At 46.2% G+C, this 25,994-nt stretch overlaps 1 protein-coding gene across 4 annotated transcripts in view; it reads left to right on the top strand.

Moving 5' to 3' along the window:
• The window catches only part of AGO2 (argonaute RISC catalytic component 2), a 517,461-nt gene that overhangs the window by 203,968 nt on the left and 287,499 nt on the right, over window positions 1-25,994 (top strand). For all 4 annotated transcript variants that reach the window (XM_086966263.1, XM_086966266.1, XM_086966265.1 and 1 more), the window contains exon 11: window positions 23,512-23,645. In XM_086966263.1, coding sequence (XP_086822389.1) covers window positions 23,512-23,645 — 134 coding nt within the window. The remainder of the gene's footprint in view (window positions 1-23,511; window positions 23,646-25,994) is intronic.

The following is a 25,994-nucleotide window of genomic DNA, read 5'->3' as shown; positions in this document are numbered from 1 at the left end:
TCCCACGATTGGGAACTCAATGCACAAGAGATGAGAAGGCTCTTCGACAGGTGGGGGACACCGTCGGTAGACCTATTTGCAACACGCCAGAATGCAAAATGCCAAAACTTCGCATCCAGACACCCCGGGAAGGGATCCCTGGGGAATGCCCTATGGATAGACTGGTCCAGGACATTTGCTTACGCTTCCCCCCCCCCCCCCCCCCCCGATACCGCTGATACACAAGGTACTCAGCAAGTGCAGAGCGAGTAACATGATCCTGATGCTGGTGGCACCACAGTGCGCAAGGCAGACAAGGTACTCACAGATCATGGAGATGACAGAGTGCACCCCACAGATTCGGGAGGAAAAAGGACCTTCTCTCCATGCAAAACGAGAAGTGCTGTACCCAGAGCCAGAGAGTCTGAGCCTCGTAGCGTGGCTCCTGAGGACATAGAGTTTGCACATTTGAAACTGCCAGAAAGCACCCTGAGGGTACTTCGGGAGGCACGAAGACCAAGCACACGGAAGTGCTACGTAGAGAAATGGAAGAGATTTACACTGTGGTTCAGGAGGGAAAAGCTACACAATAAGATGTAAAAGGACTCAACAGTGCTAAAGTACCTCACGCACCTGCTCGACAAAAATCTGAGCTCATCCTCACTGAGGGTTCACTTGGCAGCGATAGTCGCTTACACGAGAGGAGAAACGTGCAAGAGTTTCTTCACATCACAGGTCGTTAAGAGAATCCTGGAGGAAGCAAAAAGGATCGCACCGCCAAAGATGATGCTACCACCTGCATGGAACCTTAACCTAGTCCTGACTGACCTCATGAAGGAACCTTTCGAACCGATTCACAAGGCCTCCCTAGAAATGCTGACCATGAAAACAGCTTTCCTGGTAGCAATCGCTTCACTGCGCAGAGTGAGCGAACGGCAAGCACGAACACTACAGGAACCCTACAGACAGATACACAGCAATAGGGTGGTGATGAGAACGGACCCACACTTCATGCCAAAGGTGGTGTCAAGGTTCCACTTGAATCAAACTATACAGATACCGAGTTTCTTCAAAAAACCGGCAACAAGAGCTGAAAGGGCACTTCAAACTCTGTTTAAAAAGGACCAGGGCGTCCCCACAAACAAGGACAATGTAGGACGTGTCTCACTTCTATTGGGTGTACTCTAAAGTGAGTGTTGTATTCCAAAAAGCAGCATGCCGACAATACGGCGGGAAAGGTAAAGTTACAAGGAATTTAAATTTCAATTACTACAAGCGTATATTGATTATAAAGGAGAATTCTGTGTTAATTTTATTATAACTCTGCAAATGCCAAATCTTAAGAGAAAAGCCTATTTCTTACTATATAGTCAGCTCAAACATTAGCAACCAAAATCTACAATATTTCATGAATAACACAGTATATAAGTAATAAAAAAGGATGTTTTTAAAAGTAAAAGATATTTTCCACACCATGAGTTACGAAAGTCTCTGTTGTATATTTATTACACTTCAAATATAAAATTTCATTGTTACACAAAATACAATTTTTAAGAAAACATGTTATACATTTGTATAAAAAAACATTTAAAAAAACACAAAGAATCACAAGTCGACGCGGCGTTTCGGTATTCTGTTGGTCTACCTTCTTCAGGACTGATTCTTAAAAACAGGCGGAGTGAATATCACCACCGGACATTATTCGCTTCGGTTTAGAACCCTGTTGTCATCAAGTTCATGGGACTAATTTCGGATTCTGTTTGTGCGTTGGGATAACACTGTTTTTTAATATAAATACGCTTGGTCTTGGACTACCAGGAGGAGCCACCGTATTTTCTGTTGTGGGTATCTTCAATGACCCATTAAAATTTAGTTGCCTGGTGCAATTTCAAGGATATTTTGCCTCCAAGACACTCCGTTGCGGATAAAGAGTCCGTGCTTAAAATGTGTAATCGGCCTCCCTGCTCCTAAATCCTGGCAGTCTTCCAAAGCGTCACCCAGCCGGTCTTGTACGAGCCGCCAGAAGGGCAGTCATGCACTACATTGAGAGAACAAAGGAGCACAGGAAAAAAAGCATTTCCTTGTGTCCTTCGCTAACAGTTCCATGGGAAACCAGTAACTAAAGGAACAATTGCACGATGGATCGCCCAGACAATACAGTTCTGCCACAAGCAGGCAGGGCAGGAACTAACAGAGGGGACACGTGCCCACTCTACCAGGAAAAAATAGCTTTCCTATCTAACGCACCAATTCAGGATATATGCCTGGCGGCAACATGGGCTTCTGTGCACACGTTCAGGAAGCACTACTGTGTGGATATACAGGTGAACAAGGAAGCACAAGTCGGACAAAGGGGTGCTTCAACACATATTCAATAACCAACGCTCATCTTCCACTCAGCCGCCACAAACATGAAAAACCGCTACAAAGTCTATGCACAGCATAGTGAATCCAGAAAGATTCACGCTGCAAAACGAATAGTTTCTTACCTGTCGGTGTACTTTTTCAGCTTGATGATCTTTCTGGATTTACTAGCAAACCCACCCACCACTGCCAGAAAGATGAGGCTGGAGAGATAAGGTGGTTGAAACAGACAATACTTGGAAAAGAAGCCTTAAAGGTTAAAGCGGTGAAAGAACTTTAGTTGAACATTGCCATAACTTTGGTAACAAGACGAACACGAGAAAAAAGAATCCGATGATGGCGCCCAGGAGTCGGAGCTTCCGCAGGAAGCGTGCCGACGTCACCGGAAATGCACCAAAGGTGGGACGTCGACGCCCACCTGGGCTACGAAAAAAACCTAAACAGAGACAAGACTACGAATCGGACCCAACCACAAGACCGCGGAATAATGCACAGCATAGTGAATCCAGAAAGATCATCAAGCTGCAAAACTACACCAACAGGTAAGAAACTATTCGCTCTCGTGTATAGACCCCCTGGCCTTAAAACCAAATTTGCAGATTACCTTTTAGAAACAATTATTACTCATGTACTAGCCACAGATAATTTTATCCTATTAGGAGACTTTAATTATCACACAGAATTGGCCCTAGGCTCCGATACACGTCATCTGATTACAACTATGGAGACGCTTGGTCTTACACAAAAGGTCACTAGATCGACGCACTTGGCGGGTCACATGCTAGACCTAATTTTTACCAATATCTCTGATTTAACTATTGGAATCCCACTTCCACTGATCTGGACTGATCATTTTCTTTTAAAATGTAGTATACCAATCCCCTCGGCCATTAATATAAGTAGGAAAAATGTTGCCATTATTCGTCCTTGGAGGAAATTGACCCCTGAAATTCTTTTGACTAATTTTAAGCCTCCTATCTTTCAAGGTAACAATGTCAATCTAATGTTAAAACAATTTGAAACTTCAATTGTGGAAACATTGGATAAAACTATACCTGAAACCAGTGTCCTTTCAAAAAACATTGCCGTCCCGTGGTTCACTGACGCCATAAAAAAAGACAAACAGGCTAGTAGGATGGCTGAACACATGTGGAGAAAGACAAAAACTCCAGAGAATCGTACCAAATACAGACAACTTCATTCAATATATATTGACGATATTAAACTTGCAAAAATAACACATTTTACCGTCCGGATAAATAAAGCCACCAATTCTAGTAAAGAATTGTATAAGATCTTGAAAGAATTTACCTCACCCCAATCAGAATCCTCTGAATGTATCCCCTCACATGAATAGGTTGACTCACTGTCAACATTCTTTGAGAATAAAATTTAATCTATTTACTCTTCCTTCCCGGCAACTAGTCAAAATCTAAAATTTCTTGATAGGGACCTTGAGAACAATGCCCTCAATACAGGAAATCCGTGGGAAACATACCTCTTTGAATTGGATCCTATTACCACGAGTGAAGTTCTCGATGGTTTAAAAAAAATAAAGACTGGTTCTCCTTTGGACATCTTCTCCCCTCTGTACTGTCCTGAGATCACTCCTCTATTGGTCAATGCTCTTTCCATTATTTTTAACTTCATTTGAACAAGCCACTATTTGCTATAGCTGGAAAGATGCGCAGGTGAAGCCCATTTTGAAGAAACCAACCAGTGATCCGTCCCTTGCTGTTAATTATCGGCCTCTCCTTACTTACCCTTTTTTGGGAAAGTACTGGATCACTTGGTAAATAAGCGCCTTCCTGCATACGTAGAGAGGCACTCTCTCCTCGATTCTTCAGAATCTGGGTTCCGTGCTGCTCACGGGACCGACACTGCTGTCGTGGAGATAGTCGATAACATTAGACTTGCTTTGGATGGTGGTAATTCTGCTATCCTGATCCTGTTGGATTTATCAGCTGCCTTTGATACCAACTCCCACAGCATTTTGAAACATCGGTTGTGGGAGATAGGTATCAGAGGCAAGGCTTTCCTATGGCTGGAAAACTATCTTATGGACCGGTTTAATACGGTTCAGGTGGAGTCACTAACGTCCAATAGACGGCCTGTTAAAGTGGGGTTCCCGCAAGGGTCTATCTTAAGTCCCTTACTGTTTAATGTGTACCTAACCCCTCTATCAAACATCATAAAATCACACAGCTTTGATACAGTATCTTATGCTGATGATACCCAATTGCTCATTACGTGCAATTCGGACTACAGTGAAAAATGTTGTACGTTCAAAAAATGTATGTTGGACATCAGCAATTGGATGAGCAATAATAAGCTCCAGTTGAACTATGAAAAAACGGAAATCATCTTGTTTGGCAAGGCGGCTGAATTTTGGTCACAGAACTGGTGGCCCTCAGAATTCGGGACCTGCCCTTCTCCTAAAGAGGCCGTACGTGACTTAGGAATCATTCTAGACCGTGACCTTTCCATGAAGCCTTACATTAATAAAACATTAGGCATGTGCTGTGGGATTATGCGCAAGTTACGCAAAATCTTCAGATGGCTACCTATAGAATCCAGAAAGCGTCTGGTGCATTGCTTAGTCATTAGCCGTATGGATTATGGCAATGTACTGTTTGCCTCATGAAATGTGAATTTTCTGTCTAAGTTGCAGGTGCTGCAGAACACTGCCAGGCCAGCCTCTGCTCCAAATCTAAAAAAACTGCACTGGCTACCTGTCCGCCAAAGAATTCACTTCAAAGTATTGAGCTTGACTCATAAAATACTTAATGGAACTGGCCCTATCTACCTTGCAAACAAATTGACATGGTATCGGCCTCAAAGATTACTAAGATCCTCCTCACAATCCCTCTTGATTCAACCTAGTATGCATACTTCACACAATGGAGAACTGTCTTTTTCTTATCTTGCCCCTCATCTGTGGGAATGACTCCCGCCCCACTTATTGCTTATTGCTGATTATATGTCTTTTCGAAAAAAATTAAAAAACTTGGCTTTTTCCTAAATAAGTATCTTTAGCTCCCTTTGAAATCTGGTTGTTGACCCGTGCTGCATAGCGCCTTGAGACCTTACGGTGATAAGTGCGCTCTTTAAGAACCTTTGACATTTGACATTCTGGGTACGAGAATGGTGGCTTGGAGCCCATAGTAAATCCAGTGTGATGCATTCTGGAGTAACCATTACGCCCCAAAAGTCTGTACTCTGTGCCCAAAAAGTAGGTCTCCTGGAGAATGAGACCATTTTACAATTCCTCCATAAAAACAGAGAGGTAACAATATTTGAATAATGTATTTCAATTCCTCCAGATTTCATGCTGAGAATATTTGACTTGATGATTAACCTTGAACACATGATGTACTATCAAGGAGACCTGATCCCAGAACAGATTTTTAAAGTAAATTCTTGCTCCTATTCACTGAAGCATTATGAGATCCAGTTGTGTAATTTGCAATTTATAACTCTGCTTAGAGAATAGTAATGTAGTTCTCACATGGTGTATGCAACATTAAGTATGCCTTGTGGCCCTGATGAAGCTACTTTTTTTCGTGAAACATGTTTTGGCCTATGATGTTCACCGGATATATGGGCATAGAAAATAAAATCTCTATTTGAATTCATTGATCACCCCATTGTAGAGAATGTGTGTTTAATACTAAAGACCTCATAACTCTGTCCTTTTTCCGTATAATTTGTATGGGATAGAAATGTGCTATTCCATAAAAATCCCTGAGGTCAGTGTGTCCGACCTTTAAAAAGCCTATTTTTTCCACCATCTCTCTTTTTGTAAATACATTTTACTGTGTGCACCTTGATCAGCACTGGTCCCATGCCAGACCTATCTGCATGCACCTGTCCCTGTCTACATCTGTCACCTACATGCATCCCACAGCTATATTTGGCGTCGCCTCTTCCTGGTTGCACTTTTTTCTTCCGACACCTCCCATAGCTTGGTCCTCTACCATCCTGCACCACTCATTTCCCATAATTTTTCTGTCTGTACTTCTTTCTGCTCAAACTTCCCTCTGGGACTAGGGACTACATCTCTCTTGCCTCACGGACCTCTGCCAGCCCTCTCCTCGCCATTACAGTCCCCTACCTGTACATTCCTATGCTTCCATCAGCTTCTAAGTCTTCCTGCCTTTACATCTACCTGCCTGAAACTCTCATTGTCTGTACCTTTGCTTGCATATACTTTCGTCTTCCAGCACATCTCACAGCCCTCAGTCTATCTGTATCTATCTTGCTGATGAGTACTTCAAACCACCGATTCCTCACCTTTAGACTAATCTCATGCTCCCGGCCTAATCTGGATTTTAAACAGGAATTGCTCCTCTATGTGATGCCACGGGACCTCACACCACAGAGCCATATATAGGCACCAACCATATGCTGACGTCAGTTTTTTTCTTTCCGTGCCTTTCGACATTGAGCTGGAGCTCCGCTCTTTATTTTTCAGTTTTACCAAAATGTTATTTCCATTTAAGACAGTATGCCAGGTAAAATGTCTACTACAGGTTTTAAACAGAAAGCCAGTAACTGACCTGCACAATGTTTGTGATGCCTAGTATCTCGTCATGACTCAACGCTGTGCAACAATTGCTCCCTGATGCACTAAAAGGCTAGCAGGGAGCGGGAAATGAACAGAAGGCGAAGTTGCGCTCGATAAACAATCCCGCTCTAGATTGTGAAGCAGCTGTTACATGAAATCTTTGTCAAAGTCTTTAGGAAATTCCAAGTTGTGCCACCAGGACAAGACGCTGGTTTATTCCCCCTCTTGCTATTCCAAAACAGGTAAAAATTGTGTGCTGCCTTATAGGGTAATAAAACACATAAAACCAATTAGCCTGAGGTTTTTTTCCTCCTCTAATTTGGGTCTGCATTGTGGGCTGTCTTCTAGGCTATCATACACGTGGTCTCTGAGACATGGCCAGCGAGAGCTACCTGGAGTGCCTGACTAAATCAGAATAGCCTTTCCCCAAACACTTCAGGACAGACAAGACACTGCCAAATATGTGTTATGGGACTGTCTCCACAATGGATTGTGTTGACCATGCCATGGTACCCAGTATTATGATCAGGCGTCCCTATGCCCTTCAATGGATTAAGAGTTTTTGGAGAAAAGACAAACTCTGCTAATACTCTTCAGATCACTTCTTCCTAGGCTTACTCTCACCGGCCTGCTAGTTTTATCACCAGTACAGAAAATGTAAAAGTTACTTGTGGAGTCTAGCCTGTTGACAGTCGCCGCCCTCACAATTAGTTTAGCAGCCGGTCCAGGTTTTTCGTGGCTTCGGAGGTCATTGTGGTGACAAGAGGCCACGGAAGCCACCAATGGCAGCTGTCTTACTCCACCTCTTTTCCTGTAGCTTCTTCCAAACTGCTTCGATTTCACTTTGCAATCCATTCACAACCGGTAGCGTACAGAATTTAGTTTTGCCTACCTTGTTGCACATCTATCACTTCAGGTTAGTGGGTGCTAGTTCTACTCTGCCTGAATATCTTTTTATAGAAGAACAAATTCAAAATGTTCCTAGTGGCCAACGTTCTTAATGTCTGTACCAGAAGCATTAGAATGGTATTTTTGGTGTTGCAGGAAGCATGCACTCATGTGGCTGTCCTGTAGTCCCACTGTTGCAACCTGATACATAGTGGGGTTTCTAGACTTGCCAATTTTGCTGTTCCACATTTTGGCTTCACCTTGGCTACTCAGGTGTTTACGAAGGTGATGGCTGTTGGTGGGGTAAACTTTTGCAGGTAGAGGATGAATCTATATCCGAAAGAGACTATTGGATATAGATTCCTTACCTTAAAATTACCCCTTGGAGTCAGACTGGATCCGGAGAATTTTTTCGTAGCAGTACCCCTGCGCGTCAGTAGGTGGCGTCGGTTGACTCCGGTGTCGTGATCTCCGGGATGACGTTGTGGTATCAATTTAGATGGCGCCCCGCATGCTGGCATCAGTTCTTTATTTTTCCGTGCCAGCCAGCACAGAGAGCAGTACATCTAGTCACTTTTTGAATACTATTTTTTTACTTTTGTCGACTTCTTTTCGAGTCGTTCGAGTCCTGGTGCACGTAGGGATGTCCCATCCTCAAACCCGCTTCAAGGCTTGCAACTACTGTCACAAATTGATGTTGGTTATGGACCCCCACCTCGTGCGCCTTTGGTGTTTGGAGTGCAACCACGACCTGAAGTCGTGCTCAGACTGCTGTGCCATAAACCCAAAGTCTTTGCGGAAGCAGTCCCAAAAGCTTCTCGAGACCTGGCAATCCTCTCTCCCCCATTCGAGGTCCCGGTCGAGAGGGAGGTCGCGGGACCGGCGTGGAGTTATCACCACCACTCATCGTTGAAGTCTTTGTCTTCGGGTAAGTCTAAGCACAAAAAGAAGGCGAAGAAGCATCGTCGCTCTTTGCGTTCTCCCCGTCGATCGGCCAATGTGACGCGGGTTGCGGATGGTAGTCGTCAGACTCCGCCCACGGAGCCTGTTGGGTCGACTCTGAGCCTCCCTCCCTTCCCGGGAGCCTGAGCGACCCCTGCCCAACGTTGTAGTTTTTACAAAAGCCTCCACTCGATCTTTGGGCAGCCCGACTCCACCAGCGTGCCTTTTGGCCCCACGGACTGGGCTACTGGTTCTAGGCCTTCGAACCCAGCGGCTTCGGCCCTAGCGTCGTAGGGCCCCCAGGGATCCAGGCCTTAATCCAGATCAGCGCCGGTTGACCGTAGGACACCTCCTCCTGCATCGAATCCACTGTCGACACCTCTGCCCCCTCCAACGTCAGTTGTTTCCCTGGCCTACATCAACCCCGGCCTACACCCTGACCTGGACACGGAGCCGGACCTGCGTTGACCGACACTTTTGTACCATTGTTCTATCCTGGGGTTCCTTTTCGGCCTGAGTGGCAGCCGGAGGAGGACTGGTAAGGGTCTGGTGACGCTTTAGCTGACCAGTTGAGTGAACCAGACTAAAGAGAGGAGTTGGGTGTTGCCATTTTCTGTTTGTTTTGTTATGGCAGCTTGTAAAGCACACTTGTTACTCCATTAAGGAGTGTTCGAGGCATGTGGGCTGCTAAATTCATATCTTTGCATTAGATCGCCACCTAGTGTTGGGTCCGGATGATCGCACATTGTTGTCCTGGAAGAGTCTTCGAAGTATCCTGAGATGGGTGGCTCCTCCCCTGGACTACAGTGCGCATGGGCATCGGCTCCATCCCCAGATTGTTTTTTTCCGCCATTGGGTTCGGATGCGGTCTCGACGTCTCTCCGTCGGAACCGAATAAACATCATTTTTTACGGCCAAAAGGCTTTGGGTTCTTTACGTCGGTATTGTTTGCGTACGGTCTCGAGTTCTTCCGTCTCTCGGAGCCGGAATCACCGGAGTTTTTTACTACTCTTCGGACATCGAGGCCTTCTCATCGCGACTCGACACTAAGTTCCCAACATGGAGCGGAGTCCGTTTAAACTCTGTCCGCTCTGTGGGTCCAAATACCCACATATAGACGTACACCCGGTCTGTAATAAGTGCCTTTCGCCAGACCATGACGAAGGAAGTTGCCGGGCCTGTGCGAAGTTCAGGTCGAAGAAAACTCTCACGATTCGGCGCGCAGTGCGCCTTGTGGCCAAACAGGCGGCCCCGGATCCAGATAACATCTTCGGCGACCAAGAAGAAGAGGACCAGAGCCATCATCTTCAAATCTCCCCGCCTGAGACGGAGGTCGAGGCCGATCCGGAATATGACGACGACGGAGTCGTGGGTCAGGGCCTTGAATACGTCGACGAGGTAGGGGACGACGTTATGGTTTATGGGGCCGAGGAAGATAGCTCAGAGGACGAGCTATGCCCCGAAGTTGAAGAACATCAGGAGAGGGTCGCGGGATCGCCTGTCGGCCTTACCCAAGACCCTGTAGCGCAAGCCACGGCCCCGCCTGTCGGCCCGGCCACGGACATACTTGCTGCGCCGAGGGTTTCGAAACCGAAACTGAAAGCAACGGTCTCGACTGCACCTAAAATGGCCGACCCGAAACCGAAACCGAAAGTTAAGGACTCAATCGTCCCTAAGATGGCGGTCGCAACAGCAAAAACAAATAAACCGGCGGCCTCCTCGACTCCGTCGACCTCCGGTCCGCAGAAGTCGAAGAAACACGGCGATTCCACAGGGTCGAAATCGGCGCCGGAGGAGAGATCCTCTAAAAAGGGTGGCACGCACAAGACAAGCGCGCCGGCGCCGGCGAAGCCTGCTAAGGCAACCGACACAGCCCCGGCTCCAACGGGGACATCTGCGCATCGCTCCAGGGACTCGGGGTCGGCGCCGTCCATCCCTCCAAAAGACCAACGGAACGTCGCATCCGAAGGCAAGGCCACCTCGTCGGTGCCAAAGACATCGGTCACCGACGCATCTCTCGTGGCTGCTTCACTACAAAGAATTAAGGACAAGGCCTTTTCTTCGTCGACGCCAACGCCATCGACGCAGAAGGCGGCAGACGTCCCGGTCAAGCCGGCAAGTAAGCTCCTCTTCCTTCTACCGCCGAAAGTGGTGCCAAAGGCCTTTTCCTCGAAATCGACGCCAAAGAAGTCGGAATCTTCTACGGCAGGGACATCTTCGGGTCAAGTGCTCGACCCTGAAGAGGATTCTGAGTGTTTTATTGACGCGGACACGGGGAAGTTAACCCTTTATAAAAGGAAGATCACTTCGCAGCCGGTGGAATCCTACGTCATTCCCCTAAAGAAGAAAAAGTTTCCACAGGACGCCTCAGGCCTCATGGAACCTATTCTACCTCCTCTGGGAAGGAGCCCAACACCGTCTCCAGACCACTCTGACAGTGGGGACTATGGTGAAGATGAACAATACACGTTCCCAGTAAATGAACCTGATGCACAGCCAGATTCTTTTTATGGCATTGGGGACCAAGGCACCCAAGATGTGGGGCAAGACCCACAGACCTTCAGTACACGTGCATCCCCTACGGAGGATTCTGCAGGTTTTCATGCACTCATTGAGAGGGCAGCTGCTAATCATGATGTGGACATGCATGCTGACCCAGTTGAGGAAGACTTTCTATTCGACACATTTTCAGTTTCGGAAAGAAACGTAAAGACACTGCCTATGCTCAAAGGGGTCCTCAAGCACGCTGCGGACATCTTTAAAGAGCCTACCAGGGCAAGGGTGGTCAACCCACGTATTGAAAAAAAGTACAGACCAGCGCCTGCAGACCCTGCATACATTCGAGGACAGTTGCCGCTTGACTCCTTGGTGGTAGCAAACGCACGCAAGAGGGCCAACTCCCAAACAACGGGTGAAGCTCCTCCCCCGGATAAGGAGTCCAAAGTGCTAGAGGCAGGAGGCAAAAGAGTGGCTGCACAGGCTGCCAATTTCTGGCGTATTGCAAATACACAGGCTCTACTGGCACGTTATGATAGATCACATTACGACACACTAGAGCAGATTGTAGAACACCTGCCTCCGCAGTTTCAAGAGGGCACCAAAATGATTATACAAGAGGGACAACTGATCTCCAACGCGGCCATAAAGTGCGCACTTGATGTCGCGGACACAGCCGCTAGGGCCGTTAACACCAGTGTCATGCTCAGAAGACAGGCTTGGCTCCGCATATCGGGGTTCAAACCTGACATTCAAACAACCATACTTAATCAACCAGTCAATCCGGATAGACTGTTTGGTCCAGATGTTGACACCACCCTGGAAAAGATTAAAAAGGACACTGAAACCGCTAAATCGATGGGGGCCCTGCAATCTCAGCAGTTTCGTGGCAATAATTTTCGTCGCTCAGGTGCCCGTGGAGTCACCAGAGGACAGATGGGTCAACAGTCACAGTTCCCTAGAGGTGGAGCACAGTCCTCGTACCCCAAACAAAACAAGAGGGGCTACAGGGGAAACAGCAACAAAGGACGTGGCAAAGGAGGCAACAATTCACGCTCCTCTGCCCCGAGCAACCAGTGACTCTCTGTCACTGCCCCCCGACCATTTAACACCTGTCGGGGGGAGAATACAGCAGTTCCTGCCCGTCTGGACCAACATCACCACAGACAGGTGGGTGCGACAGCTTATCCAGTACGGTTATTGTCTAGAGTTAAAGTCCACTCCACCCAACATTCCACCAAGGCAAAGACCTATGTCCGCAGAGCACTTGCACTTATTGCAGCAGGAAGTGTTGGTGATGCTGCAAAAAGGGGCAATCGAGCTCGTGCCAGTGGGGGAGGAAGGCACAGGGGTTTATTCTCTGTACTTCCTCATTCCAAAGAAGGACGGATCTCTCAGGCCAATTCTGGATCTCCGTCCCCTCAATCTGTACATACTGTCAGAGCATTTCCACATGCTTACACTGCAACAGATTCTTCCTATGTTAAACAAAGGCGACTTCTTAGCAACCTTGGATCTCAAGGATGCTTATTTCCACATTCCGCTACATCCGTCCCACAGAAGGTACCTCAGGTTCACTATCCAGGGCACGCATTATCAGTTCAAAGTCCTACCCTTCGGAGTCACAACTGCCCCAAGGGTCTTTACCAAGTGTCTGGCGACTGTAGCAGCGCACCTCAGGAGGCAGAACATCCATGTCTACCCCTACCTCGACGACTGGCTCGTTCAAGCCAGATCGGAACAGCAGTGCGCCGCGGACATGTCGACTACCATTCACCTCCTTCACGACCTGGGTTTCTCGTTGAATTACCCGAAGTCACACCTTCAGCCGGCACACGTCCGGCAGTTTCTGGGTGCGACAATCAATACCCTGACGGCCTCGGCACAACCAAACCAGGTCAGGATAGACGGCATACAGTCATTAATCCAGAAGTTCAGACTGGGACACTCGCTTCCAGCAAGAGTGTTCATGCAGTTGATAGGCATGATGGCCTCCTGCATCTTCATAGTCCCTCACGCACGGTTGCATATGCGCCCGCTCCAGGAGTGCTTAGCAAATCAGTGGACACAGGCTCAGGGACAATTAACAGACCTAGTGTTGGTTACCAGTCGGGCATACAACTCTCTGCATTGGTGGACTCCACACAACCTTTGCAAGGGCCGACTGTTCCAGGAGCCAGTGCCACAGGTTATCCTGACAACGGACGCATCTCTCCAGGGATGGGGAGCACACCTGCTCACTTACACAGTGCAGGGACTATGGACGACGCAGCAACAGAAGATGCACATCAACTATCTAGAACTGATGGCGATCTTCATGGCACTCAAGTCCTTCATTGTACATCTGTGCAACAAAGTGGTGTTAGTCCGGACGGACAACATGACAGCGATGTACTACATCCAAAAACAGGGGGGCACCCACTCACCACAGCTGTCTCACCTGGCTCAGAGCATGTGGAAGTGGGCCATTCAGAGGAACATCTTCCTCATGGCAGAACACCTCCCGGGGAAGGACAATCAGATGGCGGATCTGCTCAGCAGATACAGTCATCAAATGCACGAGTGGGAGATACATCCATCGGTACTCCAGCCGTACTTCCAAAGGTGGGGGCGTCCAGACATAGACCTGTTCGCCACAAGGGAGAACGCAAAATGCCAAAGCTTCGCCGCCAGGTTCCCACACCCCCAATCGCAGGGCAATGCGATATGGATGAACTGGTCAGGCAAATTTGCTTACGCTTTTCCCCCGACACCCCTGATACCACTGGTGGCGAGGAAACTACGGCAACACTCCATGACACTCATCCTAGTTGCTCCAACGTGGGCGCGCCAAGCATGGTACACCACGTTCCTCGAGCTCTCAGTGGTCCCGCATCAAAGACTGCGCCTCACGCCCAGACTTCTGACGCAGAACCATGGAGAAATTCAGCATCCAGATCCGCAACAGCTCAACCTAGCGATCTGGCTCCTGAAGTCTTAGAGTTCGGATACCTAAACCTACCTCCTGAATGCATGAACATCATCAAGGAGGCGAGGAAGCCGTCAACCAGAGCATGCTATGCCGCAAAATGGAAGCGTTTTGTCATTTACTGTGCAAACAATGACATAAACCCGCTAGATGCATCTATCCCTAACATCATTTGCTATCTGTTACACCTTTATAAGTGCAAACTAGCGTTCACTTCTATTCGGATACATCTATCCGCCATCGCAGCTTACCTTCAAAATAGGCAGCATCTCTCAGTCTTCAGGGTGCCTGCCATTAAAGCGTTTCTTGAAGGCCTGAAACGAGTCATTCCCCCAAGAACACCGCCAGCTCCCGTGTGGAACCTCAATGTGGTCCTCACCAGACTGATGGGACCACCGTTTGAGCCAATGCACTCGTGCGAACTGCAATTCCTAACGTGGAAAGTTGCTTTCCTAATTGCCATTACGTCACTAAGACGCGTAAGTGAGTTGCAAGCACTCACGATACAAGAGCCATTCATCCAGATTCATCCAAATAGGGTGGTACTACGTACTAACCCCAAATTCCTTCCAAAGGTGGTGTCACATTTTCATCTCAACCAAACTATCAATTTGCCTGCATTCTTCCAGAACCCACAAACAGTGGCGGAAAGGATGCTCCATACGTTAGACGTACGGAGGGCATTGATGTACTACATAGACAGGACACAACACTTTAGGAAGACAAAACAACTCTTTGTTGCCTTCTCACCACAACACAAAGGCAACCCAATTTCCAAAGCAGGAATAGCCAGATGGATTGTTAAGTGCATCCAAATCTGTTATCATAAAGCCAAGCGCACTTTAACAATACCCCCAAAGGCACACTCCACACGCAAGTTGGGGGCATCCATGGCTTTCCTTGGAAACATTCCTCTAGAGGACATTTGCAGAGCAGCCACGTGGGTTACACCACATACCTTTACAAAACACTACTGTGTTGATGTACATTCCAAACAGCAAGCAGCTGTAGGGCAGGCTGTTCTCAAGACACTTTTTCAGGTTTCTGCAGCTGGCACGGGCAACCGCCGCTGATGGAGGGACTGCTATGTATTCTATGCAAAGATATGAATTTAGCAGCCCACATGCCTCGAACTGAATATGCTACTTACCAGTATGCATCTGTTCTTGGCATGTAGGGCTGCTAACATTCATATCGCCCACCCTCCTCCCCGGTGCCTGTCGCAGCTGCAGATATACTATTGTATTCAATCATTAGCATGGACATCCTTTACACTTTTCACTCCATCCTCTGCCACAATGGCGAAAAACAATCTGGGGATGGAGCCGATGCCCATGCGCACTGTAGTCCAGGGGAGGAGCCACCCATCTCAGGATACTTCGAAGACTCTTCCAGGACAACAATGTGCGATCATCCGGACCCAACACTAGGTGGCGATCTAATGCAAAGATATGAATGTTAGCAGCCCTACATGCCAAGAACAGATGCATACTGGTAAGTAGCATATTCAGTCCCCTCACTGAATTCCAGTCAAGGCTGAAAACATACCTATGGGGATAGTGGGCGGTGAAAACTAGGTACGAAGAGTTTTAAAAAGTTTCCTAAAGGTAGATTCTGATGCCTCCAGTCTTAGGTACAGAGATAGATAATTCCTCCGCTTTGCTGCCAGGTATCTAAAGGAGATTCCCACAAAGCTTTTTCTGTTGAATGCAGACCAAGCCAGTTCCGGCCGATCTTGGAAAGCATGTAGGGTGGTAGGAGTGTATCATGGAGCGAAGACATTTTTGGCACTCGCCCTGCAATATTCTGTGGACATAGCACAAGGCTTTAAATGAGATCCTCTCCTCAATAGGGAGCTAGTGGAGAGTCTCCAGAGCATTACCTGTTGGTGAGAATCTAGGGATATTTAACAGCATCTGAGCTGCTGCTTTTTGCACCCACTGGAGCATATATATGCTCCTATTCAGCGCCCCCAGATATAGCATGATTCTCGGTATGGTTTTTATTTTTTGTGTTCATCTCAGTGCTCTTTTTATGGTGGTTGTAACCGGGCTATATAATGTCGGTGAAAATTATTGTGCAGATAGCTGTGTTTCTCATGCATTTGGGTTCCCTATTTTGCCTTCAAAAGTTGGAATTTCTCGGAATACCCGGTCAGCTCTCCAGAAGGTCCCAACAGTGTGTTCGAGGCATATGGGCTGCAGATGGTACATTTATGAATAGATCGCCATCTGGTGTTGGGCTCGGATGATTGCACTTGTTTTTCTCTTGGAGAAGTCTTTTGTCGTCACGAGACCGATGATTCCTCCTTTGGGTGCTAGTGCGCATGGGCATCGGCTCCATCCTTAGATTGTTTTTTTCCGCCATCGGGTTTGGATGAGGATCGAAGCGGTCCGGATCGACTTCGAGGAAAAAGTGATATTTCGGCGCGTATTCCCTTTCCAATTCGACGGTATTGTTATCGAGCGAGAGTTCATTTCCATTTCGACGCGCTTCGACATCACAAAAATTTCAAACTTCTACGTCGACGAGACTGGGAGGCCTATCTCGACTTAGTCCAGCCCGGAGTCCATGGAAAGGACTCCATTCAAAAGATGTCCAACGTGTGGTGCTAAGTTCCCACACAAGGACCTACACGAGGTGTGCAACCTCTGTTTATCACCTGAACACGAATCCAGGGACTGTGAAGCCTGCGCAGCATTCTCCTGCAAATCGACGATTAGAAACCGTCGAGCCCGAAGACACGAGGTGTCGAGAATGCAGTCAGAGGCAATCCCGGAGCTGTTCGAGGCCCAGCGTCCCGAAGAGGAGGAAGAAGAAGAAGATGAGGACGAGTCGGGGTCGGAAGTGGACGACTCAGACGTCGAAGAAATCGACGTTCATCAAACCGTGAGTGACGACGTCCCCTTACCAAAAAACCGACCCCGTTTGGTGTCGACCCCGCCTTCGAGCCCGGTCAGACAACCGAAAAAAGTTTGACGCCCCGCCTTCGGGCTCGGCAACGAAACCGAAACACTCGGCCTCCCACCATGTCGGATCCGAGAAGCGGTCGACATCGACACCGAAGCTCCATACAAAGGAAGGCTCGCAGTCGAAACATTCCCTGTCGAAACCGGAACATGCTTCGACGTCGAAGACTTCCTCGACACCGAAAAAATCGGATTCGAGCAAACTCTCGGTGCCGAAAACACAAAACAATGACGGTCAGAAGCAAAGGCACCTTTCGGAACCAAAAACTTCGGTACCGACACAGGAGCATCAGACAGATCAAATACTAAAGACTTTATTTTATCGATCCACAAACTGGCAAGGTGGTGACAAAACTACCTAAAAAGAGGAAGAATGAACAGTTGGACGACAAAGCTCCTCCTCCTAAAAGGAGAACAATGGGGAGAAATTCAACTCCTCCCCTTTCTCCTCAACCTAAAGACACACCCTCTTCTCCTCACACTCTGCCAGCTATTCCTCCACCTTCTACACCACGACCATCAACACCTCAAACAGATGTAGAAAGTGACACAGGGGAGGGAGAACTTCCTAGGGATGACGACACTGTCCCAGATGACGCAGACCCATGGGAAGATTATAACGCAGGGTCGGATAATGATAATGACCCTGAACTGTATCCCTCAATATCTTCACCACCTGATGATAATACAGGTTTTGCACAGTTAATTAATAGGGCAGCAAAATACCACAAGGTAGACTTACATACGGAACCTCAAATAGAGGATTTCCTTTTAGAAACACTACCTGCTGCACAAAGAACATTAGGAACACTACCAATGCTTAAGGGTCTCCTCAATCACATATCAGACCTATTCAAAGACCCTGTGAGGGCTAGGGTATTAAACCCAAGAATTGATAAAAAACATAAGGCAGCCCCAAAGGACCCAATATTTATCAAAGGTCAAATACCTCTGCACTCGCTAGTAGTCACAAACGCTCGTAAGAGAGCAAACTCATTAACTACAGGAGAAACTCCTCCTCCTGACAAGGAGTCCAAGTTAATAGATGCCTCTGGCAAAAGAGTAGCCCCCAAGCGGAAAACAGCTGGCGCATAGCTAATACGCAAGCGCTACTTGCACGTTATGATAGAGCTCGTTATGATGAGTTAAAAAAACTCATTACACATCTCCCTAAGGAACATCAAAAAAGGGCAGATCAGCTCATACAAGAAGGGAAGATAATAACTAACACTTCCATTAAGTGCGCCTTAGACGCAGCAGACACTGCAGCAAGATCCATAAACACCAGTATCATGTTAAGAAGACATGCATGGCTCAGTCTCAGGGTTCAAACAAGAGGTACAAACATCCTTATTGAACCAGCCTTTTGATGAGAAAACACTTTTCGGCTCAGGTACAGATGAGACGTTAGAAAAGATGAAAAAGGACACATAAACGGCTAAGTCAATGGGAGCATTGCAATAGCCAACTCAAAGGGGTTCCTTTCGTAGGTCCACCAATAGAGGCGGATCAAAGAATACAGGCACAAGCCAGCAATCTAACTCTTTTACACCAACATCACCCAGAGGTAATTCTAGAGGCAGTTACAGAGGTAACAACAAAGGTAGAGGTCACGGAAATAACAACCGCAACTCCCCTACCCCAAAACAGTGACTTCATACAGCTCCCCCCAGACCATATAACACCGATCGGGGGACGTCTATCACAGTTCCTACCTGTCTGGGAAAACATCACATCAGACAGGTGGGTGAGACAAATTATCCAACATGGTTATTGCCTAGAACTCACTGCTACCCCACCAAACATCCCCCCCAAACAGCGTCCAATGAGTCAAGATCTACCACCATTGTTAAAGCAGGAAGTACTATCACTGCTACAAAAGCATGCCATAGAGAAGATTCCACAGCATCAACAGGGAACAGGGGTAGACTCTCTATACTTCCTAATTCCCCAAAAAGACGGGTCTCTAAGGCCACTACTAGACCTCAGACCTCTAAATGCATACATAAATTCGGAACATTTCCACATGGTCACGCTTCAACAAGTAATTCCTTTACTGAAGAAAGGGGACTTTCTTTCTACACTGGATCTAAAAGACGCTTACTTTCATATCCCAATTCACAAAGCCCACAGGAAATACCTCCGGTTTGTTGTAGAAGGACAACATTATCAGTTCTAAGTCCTTCCGTTTGGGGTCACAACAGCACCAAGGGTGTTCACAAAATTCCTAGCGGTGGTTGCAGCTCACCTAAGAAGACAACAAATACATGTCTTCCCTTACTTGGACGACTGGCTAATAAAGACCAAATCACAAAAAGAATTGTATTGTATTGTATTGATTTTTGTATAGCGCGGTTGCTGCCCAATGGGCGTCCAAGCGCTGAAGCATGAAGACAGAACTGGGAGTTGCGGGGAGGGATTAGAGTTCGGTGGGCCTTGCAAACAGATAGGTTTTCAATTGATTTTTCGGAAAGAGAGTAGGTTTGAGTTAGTCCGGAGTTGTAGGGGAAGTGAGCTGTCTTCAAAACACACAAAAAAACATTCAGTTGCTGCACCAGCTAGGGTTTACGGTGAACTACACAAAATCCCACCTGCAACCAAGCAGAGTTCAACAATATCTAGGGGCTACTATAGACACAGAAAAAGCCAGAGTATACCCAAATCCAGTCAGGATTCAAACAATGCTCAAACTGATTCAAAGATTTCAACCACAACACTCACTAACAGCTAGAGTGTTCATGCAGCTATTAGGGATGATGTCCTCTTGCATACTGCTAATACCATATGCCAGACTACAGAGCGTCCGCTGCAAGAATGTCTAGCAACACAGTGGAATCAGGCTCAAGGTCCGATTACAGACCTGGTGTTGGTAGACGACCGCACTCATTGCTCTCTGAAGTGGTGGAACACAACAAACATTTCCAAGGGGCAGTCGTTCCTAGAACCAATTCCGCAAGTGATACTAACAGCGGATGCATCACTCACCGGATGGGGAGCGCATATGGAGAAATATACAGTACAGGCAAGATGGAGTGTACAGCAAAAAAGACTTCACATCAATCATCTAGAACTACTAGCAGTGTTTCTAGCATTAAAAGCTTTTCAAATGCAGATTCTCAACAAAGCAGTCCTGATCAGAACAGTCATCATGACAGCAATCTATTATATTCAAAAACAGGGGGGGGTCACACTCTCTCCAACTATCCAGACTAGCGCAGGAGATTTGGAGATGGGCCATTCCTCAAAACATCTATCTGTTAGTCGAACACCTACCAGGAGTTCAAAATCAGATAGCAGACATCTTAAGCAGAGAGTCAGAACAAATACACGAATGGGAACTGCACAACCAAATACTGCAGCCATTCTTCCAAAGATGGGGACAAACAGAGATAGATCTCTTTGCCACTCATCAGAACGCAAAATGCCAAAGCTTCGCATCCAGATACCCACACCACCTGTCGCAGGGCAATGCATTATGGAATAATTGGTCCAACAAATTTGCATACGCTTTTCCCCCTCTCCCACTAATTCCATTAGTGGTTCGAAAACTGCAACAACATTCAATGACCATGATACTAGTAGCACACACATGGGCACGACAGCCGTGGTTCACCACGCTCCTGCAACTCTCACAGGTGCCACATCAGAAGTTAAGAATATTACCAATGCACCTTACACAGAACCATGGAGAAATAATGCACCCAGATCCCAAACAATTGAACCTAGCGATCTGGCTCCTGAGGTCAAAGAATTTGGATACTTGAATTTACCTCCAAACTGTATGGAAATCATTAAGCAAGCAATACGTCCTACCACCAGAGCATGCTATGCAGCAAAGTGGAAAAGGTTTGCTGTATACTGTAACAGTAACAGCATCAACCCTCTGGACGCATCCACAAAAAATATTATTTGCTGCTTACTACACTTACAGCAATGTAACCTTGCTTACACCTCCATTAGAGTACATCTTGCAGCTATAGCAGCGTACCTGCAAAACAGGCAACATCTATCCCTGTGTAGAGTGCCAGCAATAAAAGCCTTCATGGAAGGCCTCAAGAGTCATTCCACCAAGACTACCGCCTTCCCAAGTCTGGAATCTCATCATAGTACTCACCAGACTAATGGGACCTCCTTTCGAACCTATGCATAAGCGTGAAATACAATTCCTTACATGGAAGGTGGCTTTTCCAATAGCCATTACCTCCCTCAGAAGAGTGAGTGAATTACAGGCATTCACAATACAAGAACGATTCCTACAGTTACACCAGAATAAAGTGATTCTTAGAACAAACCCAAAATTCTTGCCTAAAGTAATTTCAGCATTCTACATCAATCAACCAGTGGAACTACCAGTCTTCTTTCCAAAACCACAGACGGTAGCAGAAAGGGCCCTACGTACATTAGATGTCAAAAGGGCAATATTGTATTACATAGAGTGAACACAAACTTTCAGAAAAACTAAACAACTATTTGTAGCGTTTTCCCCAACACATAAGGGCAATCCTATCTCTAAAGCAGGCATTGCCAGGTGGATTGTAAAATGTATACAAATATGTTACATAAAAGCAAAGAGGACATTAACTATTCCTCCTAGAGCTCATTCTACACGTAAACTAGTGGCATCTATGGCATTCTTAGGAAACATTCCCCTAGATGACATATTCAAAGCAGCAACTTGGGTTACACCGCATACCTTCACAAAACACTACTGTGTTGATGTGCAGGCAACACAACAGACTAGAGTGGGTCAGGCTGTAGTAAAAACTTTATTTCAAACTGTTGCAACAGACACTGGTGACCATCGCTAGGGAGGTAACTGCTGTATAGTCTATTCATAAATGTACCATCTGCAGCCCATATGCCTCGAACGGAATATGCTACTTACCAGTATGCATCTGTTCTTGGCATAGAGGGCTGCAGAGTGGTACATGCCCTCCCTGCCTCCCCGGGAACCTGTCTGTTCCAACACTATCTTATTTAGATACACTTACATGGGCATCTCTTTCTGTATTCTATCCTACTACTCCATCTAACCCTACTATGGCAAAACAATCTAAGGATGGAGCCGATGCCCATGCGCACTAGCACCCAAAGGAGGAGTCATCGGTCTCGCAACGACAAAAGACTTCTCCAAGAGAAAAACAAGTGCAATCATCCGAGCCAAACACCAGATGGCGATCTATTCATAAATGTACCACTCTGCAGCCCTCTATGCCAAGAACAGATGCATACTGGTAAGTAGCATATTCCTTTTTATAGACCTATTTTAATTTTTACAATTCTTTGTTTTGCTTGCATTGGTCATATGTTGAATGAAAACCCATAAACACAAAAGCTTTATTTCCCCCCCTCATGTTTGAAGGCTTAGACAGACAATGCTAATACACCAGTCAACGGAACACAAGAAGCGCAACTTATTCTTCTGCTTTCAATGGTTTATATCATAATAAGCTTTGCCTAAAACTCGCTAGATGGGGTATTAGGGCTACCAAATCTTTGTATTGTAGTACGTGGATAAAGGTTAAATTGACTCATAGGTGACTATGCCACAAAGAAGCTAATGATAAACAGAAGTCTAAAACACTACTTACAGGTTAAACATACAGGTTAAAAAGCAAATTTACCAGTTGCCATTAGGGTTGACTCAGGGTTCGAAGTCTGAAACACGAACACCTCATCTAAAACTAATTTATAATCTGGCTCAAATAATCCTTTCTGTTATGCTTCCTTTCTGCAGTTGGTTGCATATGTATTTGTGAAAAAAGGCAAAGGAAATGCAGGTTAAAAAGGCACTGTGGGAGACTATTGATTTGTAAAAGAAGGTTTTATTCTACAGATTGTAAATATTAATGTTAAACATTTCTTTTGTATTATTGTAATGCAGAGACTACTGAGAGTAATCAGTTAGTGTGAAGATACCCTAGATTTAGAGCTCAGTTGGCTTCACAAAATTACTCCAGTTTAGCACATAAGCACCCACAAACTTGTGTACATGGTTGATAAGTGTTGTGTGTCTTTGTAGAAACATTTCACTTGTGGAGTTAATCACAAATGTGTTTGGTCATTGTGCCACAAATTTCACTAAATATGTCTCACTCATGTATAATAATGTTATTGGTTCAATGCCGAAGTTGAGTCACTCATTTTTTAATGGTCCGCTTTGTTATTGATGGGGCCTCAGCTTCATGCTGATTGAAGTTATTTTTAAAACCTTCCTGATAACCTATTGAACTAATTTATTATACATGAAGTGGGATTCATCTGATTTGTTGTGATTGATGTGCATCATGGAAGAGTATTATCGCACCATAGGGTTGTAACCTTGTTTTTATTTCCAGAATAAAGCAATTGCTACTCCTGTACAAGGGGTGTGGGACATGAGAAATAAACAGTTTCACACAGGAATTGAGATAAAGGTCTGGGCAATTGCTTGTTTTGCACCACAGCGACAGTGCACTGAAGTTCATCTGAAGTAAGTGCAATTTTTTTCTTTCCTTTTGTTTATTTTTGCTTATTGTTCTAATGTTCATTTCAAATCAACCAGTTGGGAAGTACAAGGCGCAGGCTATATTAAAGTTGCAGGGGTTCTCTAATTTAGCTTTCACTAAAGAATGTGGAGAGAGGAATGTTTAAAGAGGAAAATATTATATCCTTCCTTGCAGTCTTGAGTAAATGTACAAAACTGAACTACGTCTGACTTGAAAATTGTCTCCAGTGGGGAAGCATGAATGCAGGTGAAAAAGAGCCCAAGCAGAGGATTCTACTCATTAACAGGGAAGTAGTCCGGTACCTGGCCTCATTCGGGGTGTAAAAAACCACAGGAGCAACCCATTAACAGTTTAATGTCAGAATTTAGTAACAAGAATAATCTATTCATATAAGTTATTTTATTTTATAGGAAAAACAGTGCTCAACAGTATAGGTACTGAAAGAACAATTGATGGATTTAATGCAGAACAATGTCAAACATTCACCCATAATACAGAGATCTGGGCTAAATTCATCTTTTTTTCCTTACCAGGCCATTCCAGTTTGAACCTAGCCATATGCAAATCAGTCTTGACACTGATTCTCATGTAAGCAGTCAAGCCCGAGCTGCCTGGCCAGGTCCTCCCTAGACAGGAAATAAGCATCCAGGGACCGATTTCGGAGTATCACCCCCCTCATCAGCCTGGATAGCCTGAATCAAGTGGCATGATGAGGGGTGGATCAATACGTTGAGTGAAATGCTTGTTAAAACGATCTTCCATTTAAAGATTACCTTACTCCAATTGATGTAGTTCACTTTTCCATAAGGTCAATTGGAGATTAGGGTCAAGACTGATTTGCATATGGCTGGGTCCAGACTGGCATAGCATGGTGAGAAAATAAATGTTGTATTTAGGCCCAGATCTCTGTACTGGGGTGAGTGTTCACATTGTTTAGCATTCCGCCCATCAATTGTTTTTTTTGCATTTTTGTAGGAAGCAGGGTTTCTGTTGCAATACCCCCTCCAGACTACCAATGCACTTACACTAGATGTGTCCTTGGTCCCTTCTGTTCAGGTTCCCAGGGCCTGTGTTCTTTCCAAAAACTGTACTTTGTACCCCCAATTGGCACCTCTCTGGCCACATGTCAGTCCCTTGTAAAAACTACCATTGGTACCAAGTGCACTGTGGCCAGAGAAGACTTTTAACCCCTTCGCTGCGGCGGCTATTCCGCCGCAGCGCTAAAGGGGCGGGGCGGCCGCCGCATGCTGGTGACAGAACCGCTCCGTCACCAGCTACAGTTGAGCTGTGCTGGTGACGGAGCGGTTCCGTCATGACCCGCCCCGCTCTTTAGAACGCCCGCGCAGGCGCGAAATCAGCGCCGCGCAGGCGCGGCGGCCGGGCCATGACGGAACCGCTCCGTCATCAGCACAGCTCAACTGTAGCTGATGACGGAGCGGTTCCGTCATCAGCATGGAAGGGGTTAAGGGCTGCAACACTTATTGTGCCACCCTTAGAGGCCCTGTACCTTTACACACCCACACTGCCAGTACAGGCTGCATGCTGTGGTGCTAAACCAAGTGAAGAGTCGACATGGCACACATCCCTGTGTGCCATGCCTACAACCCACCGCCCTGTTCATAGGTCAGCCACCCCGCTAACTGGGTGCCCTATACCATTGGTGAGGGTACAGGTGCATGAGCCCTGTACCCCTATAGTGTTTAGACCCATTCTGAGACATTGTAAGTTCAGTAATACCATTAAGAGTATATGGTGCTGGGAGATTGTCATTACGTACTGCACAGCACCATAATGGCTTTACTGAAAATATTAAACCCACACTGATGCCAGTGTGGGATTTAATTTAAAATGCACTCGGAGGGCATCTTAGAGATGCCCCCTGAACAAGCACTGGCGTTGCCAATAGGTCTCGCAGTAGGAAAGTTGGAGCTATTGGTTTTGTAAATGACAAAGCCCTTTATGTTTTTAAAATGAAAACAAAAATAAAAGGCATTGTTATTTGCTATTGTAATAGCTCAAACTCTCATGGATGCGAGACCTATTGCATTGCAAATGCTTGTCTGTATGGGGATTGCTGAGAAATGTACACCGTACGCTGGTTTAGATGTAAAAGAACACACGTGCACCTCCACAGTGGAGCATCTATCCCCAAAGCCAAGTTGTATTGTTATGAACGACCTGGCACGTAAACTGTATAAATCTACAAAAGGTGCTTTAAAAAATACCTAAAGAAATATTAGTGCCTGCTTCGTTCATGCACCAAACAGAGGCCTTGAACTAAAGAAGGGTCACCAATACAATGAGGCAGCTGAGCGGCGTGTACAGCCCAGTGT

This window comes from Lissotriton vulgaris, chromosome 4_1, assembly GCF_964263255.1.
Source record: "Lissotriton vulgaris chromosome 4_1, aLisVul1.2, whole genome shotgun sequence".
In the NCBI taxonomy this organism is placed as follows: Eukaryota; Metazoa; Chordata; class Amphibia; order Caudata; family Salamandridae; genus Lissotriton; species Lissotriton vulgaris.
Note: the sequence above shows the minus strand (reverse complement) of the source record. Positions and strands in the feature narration are given on the sequence as shown.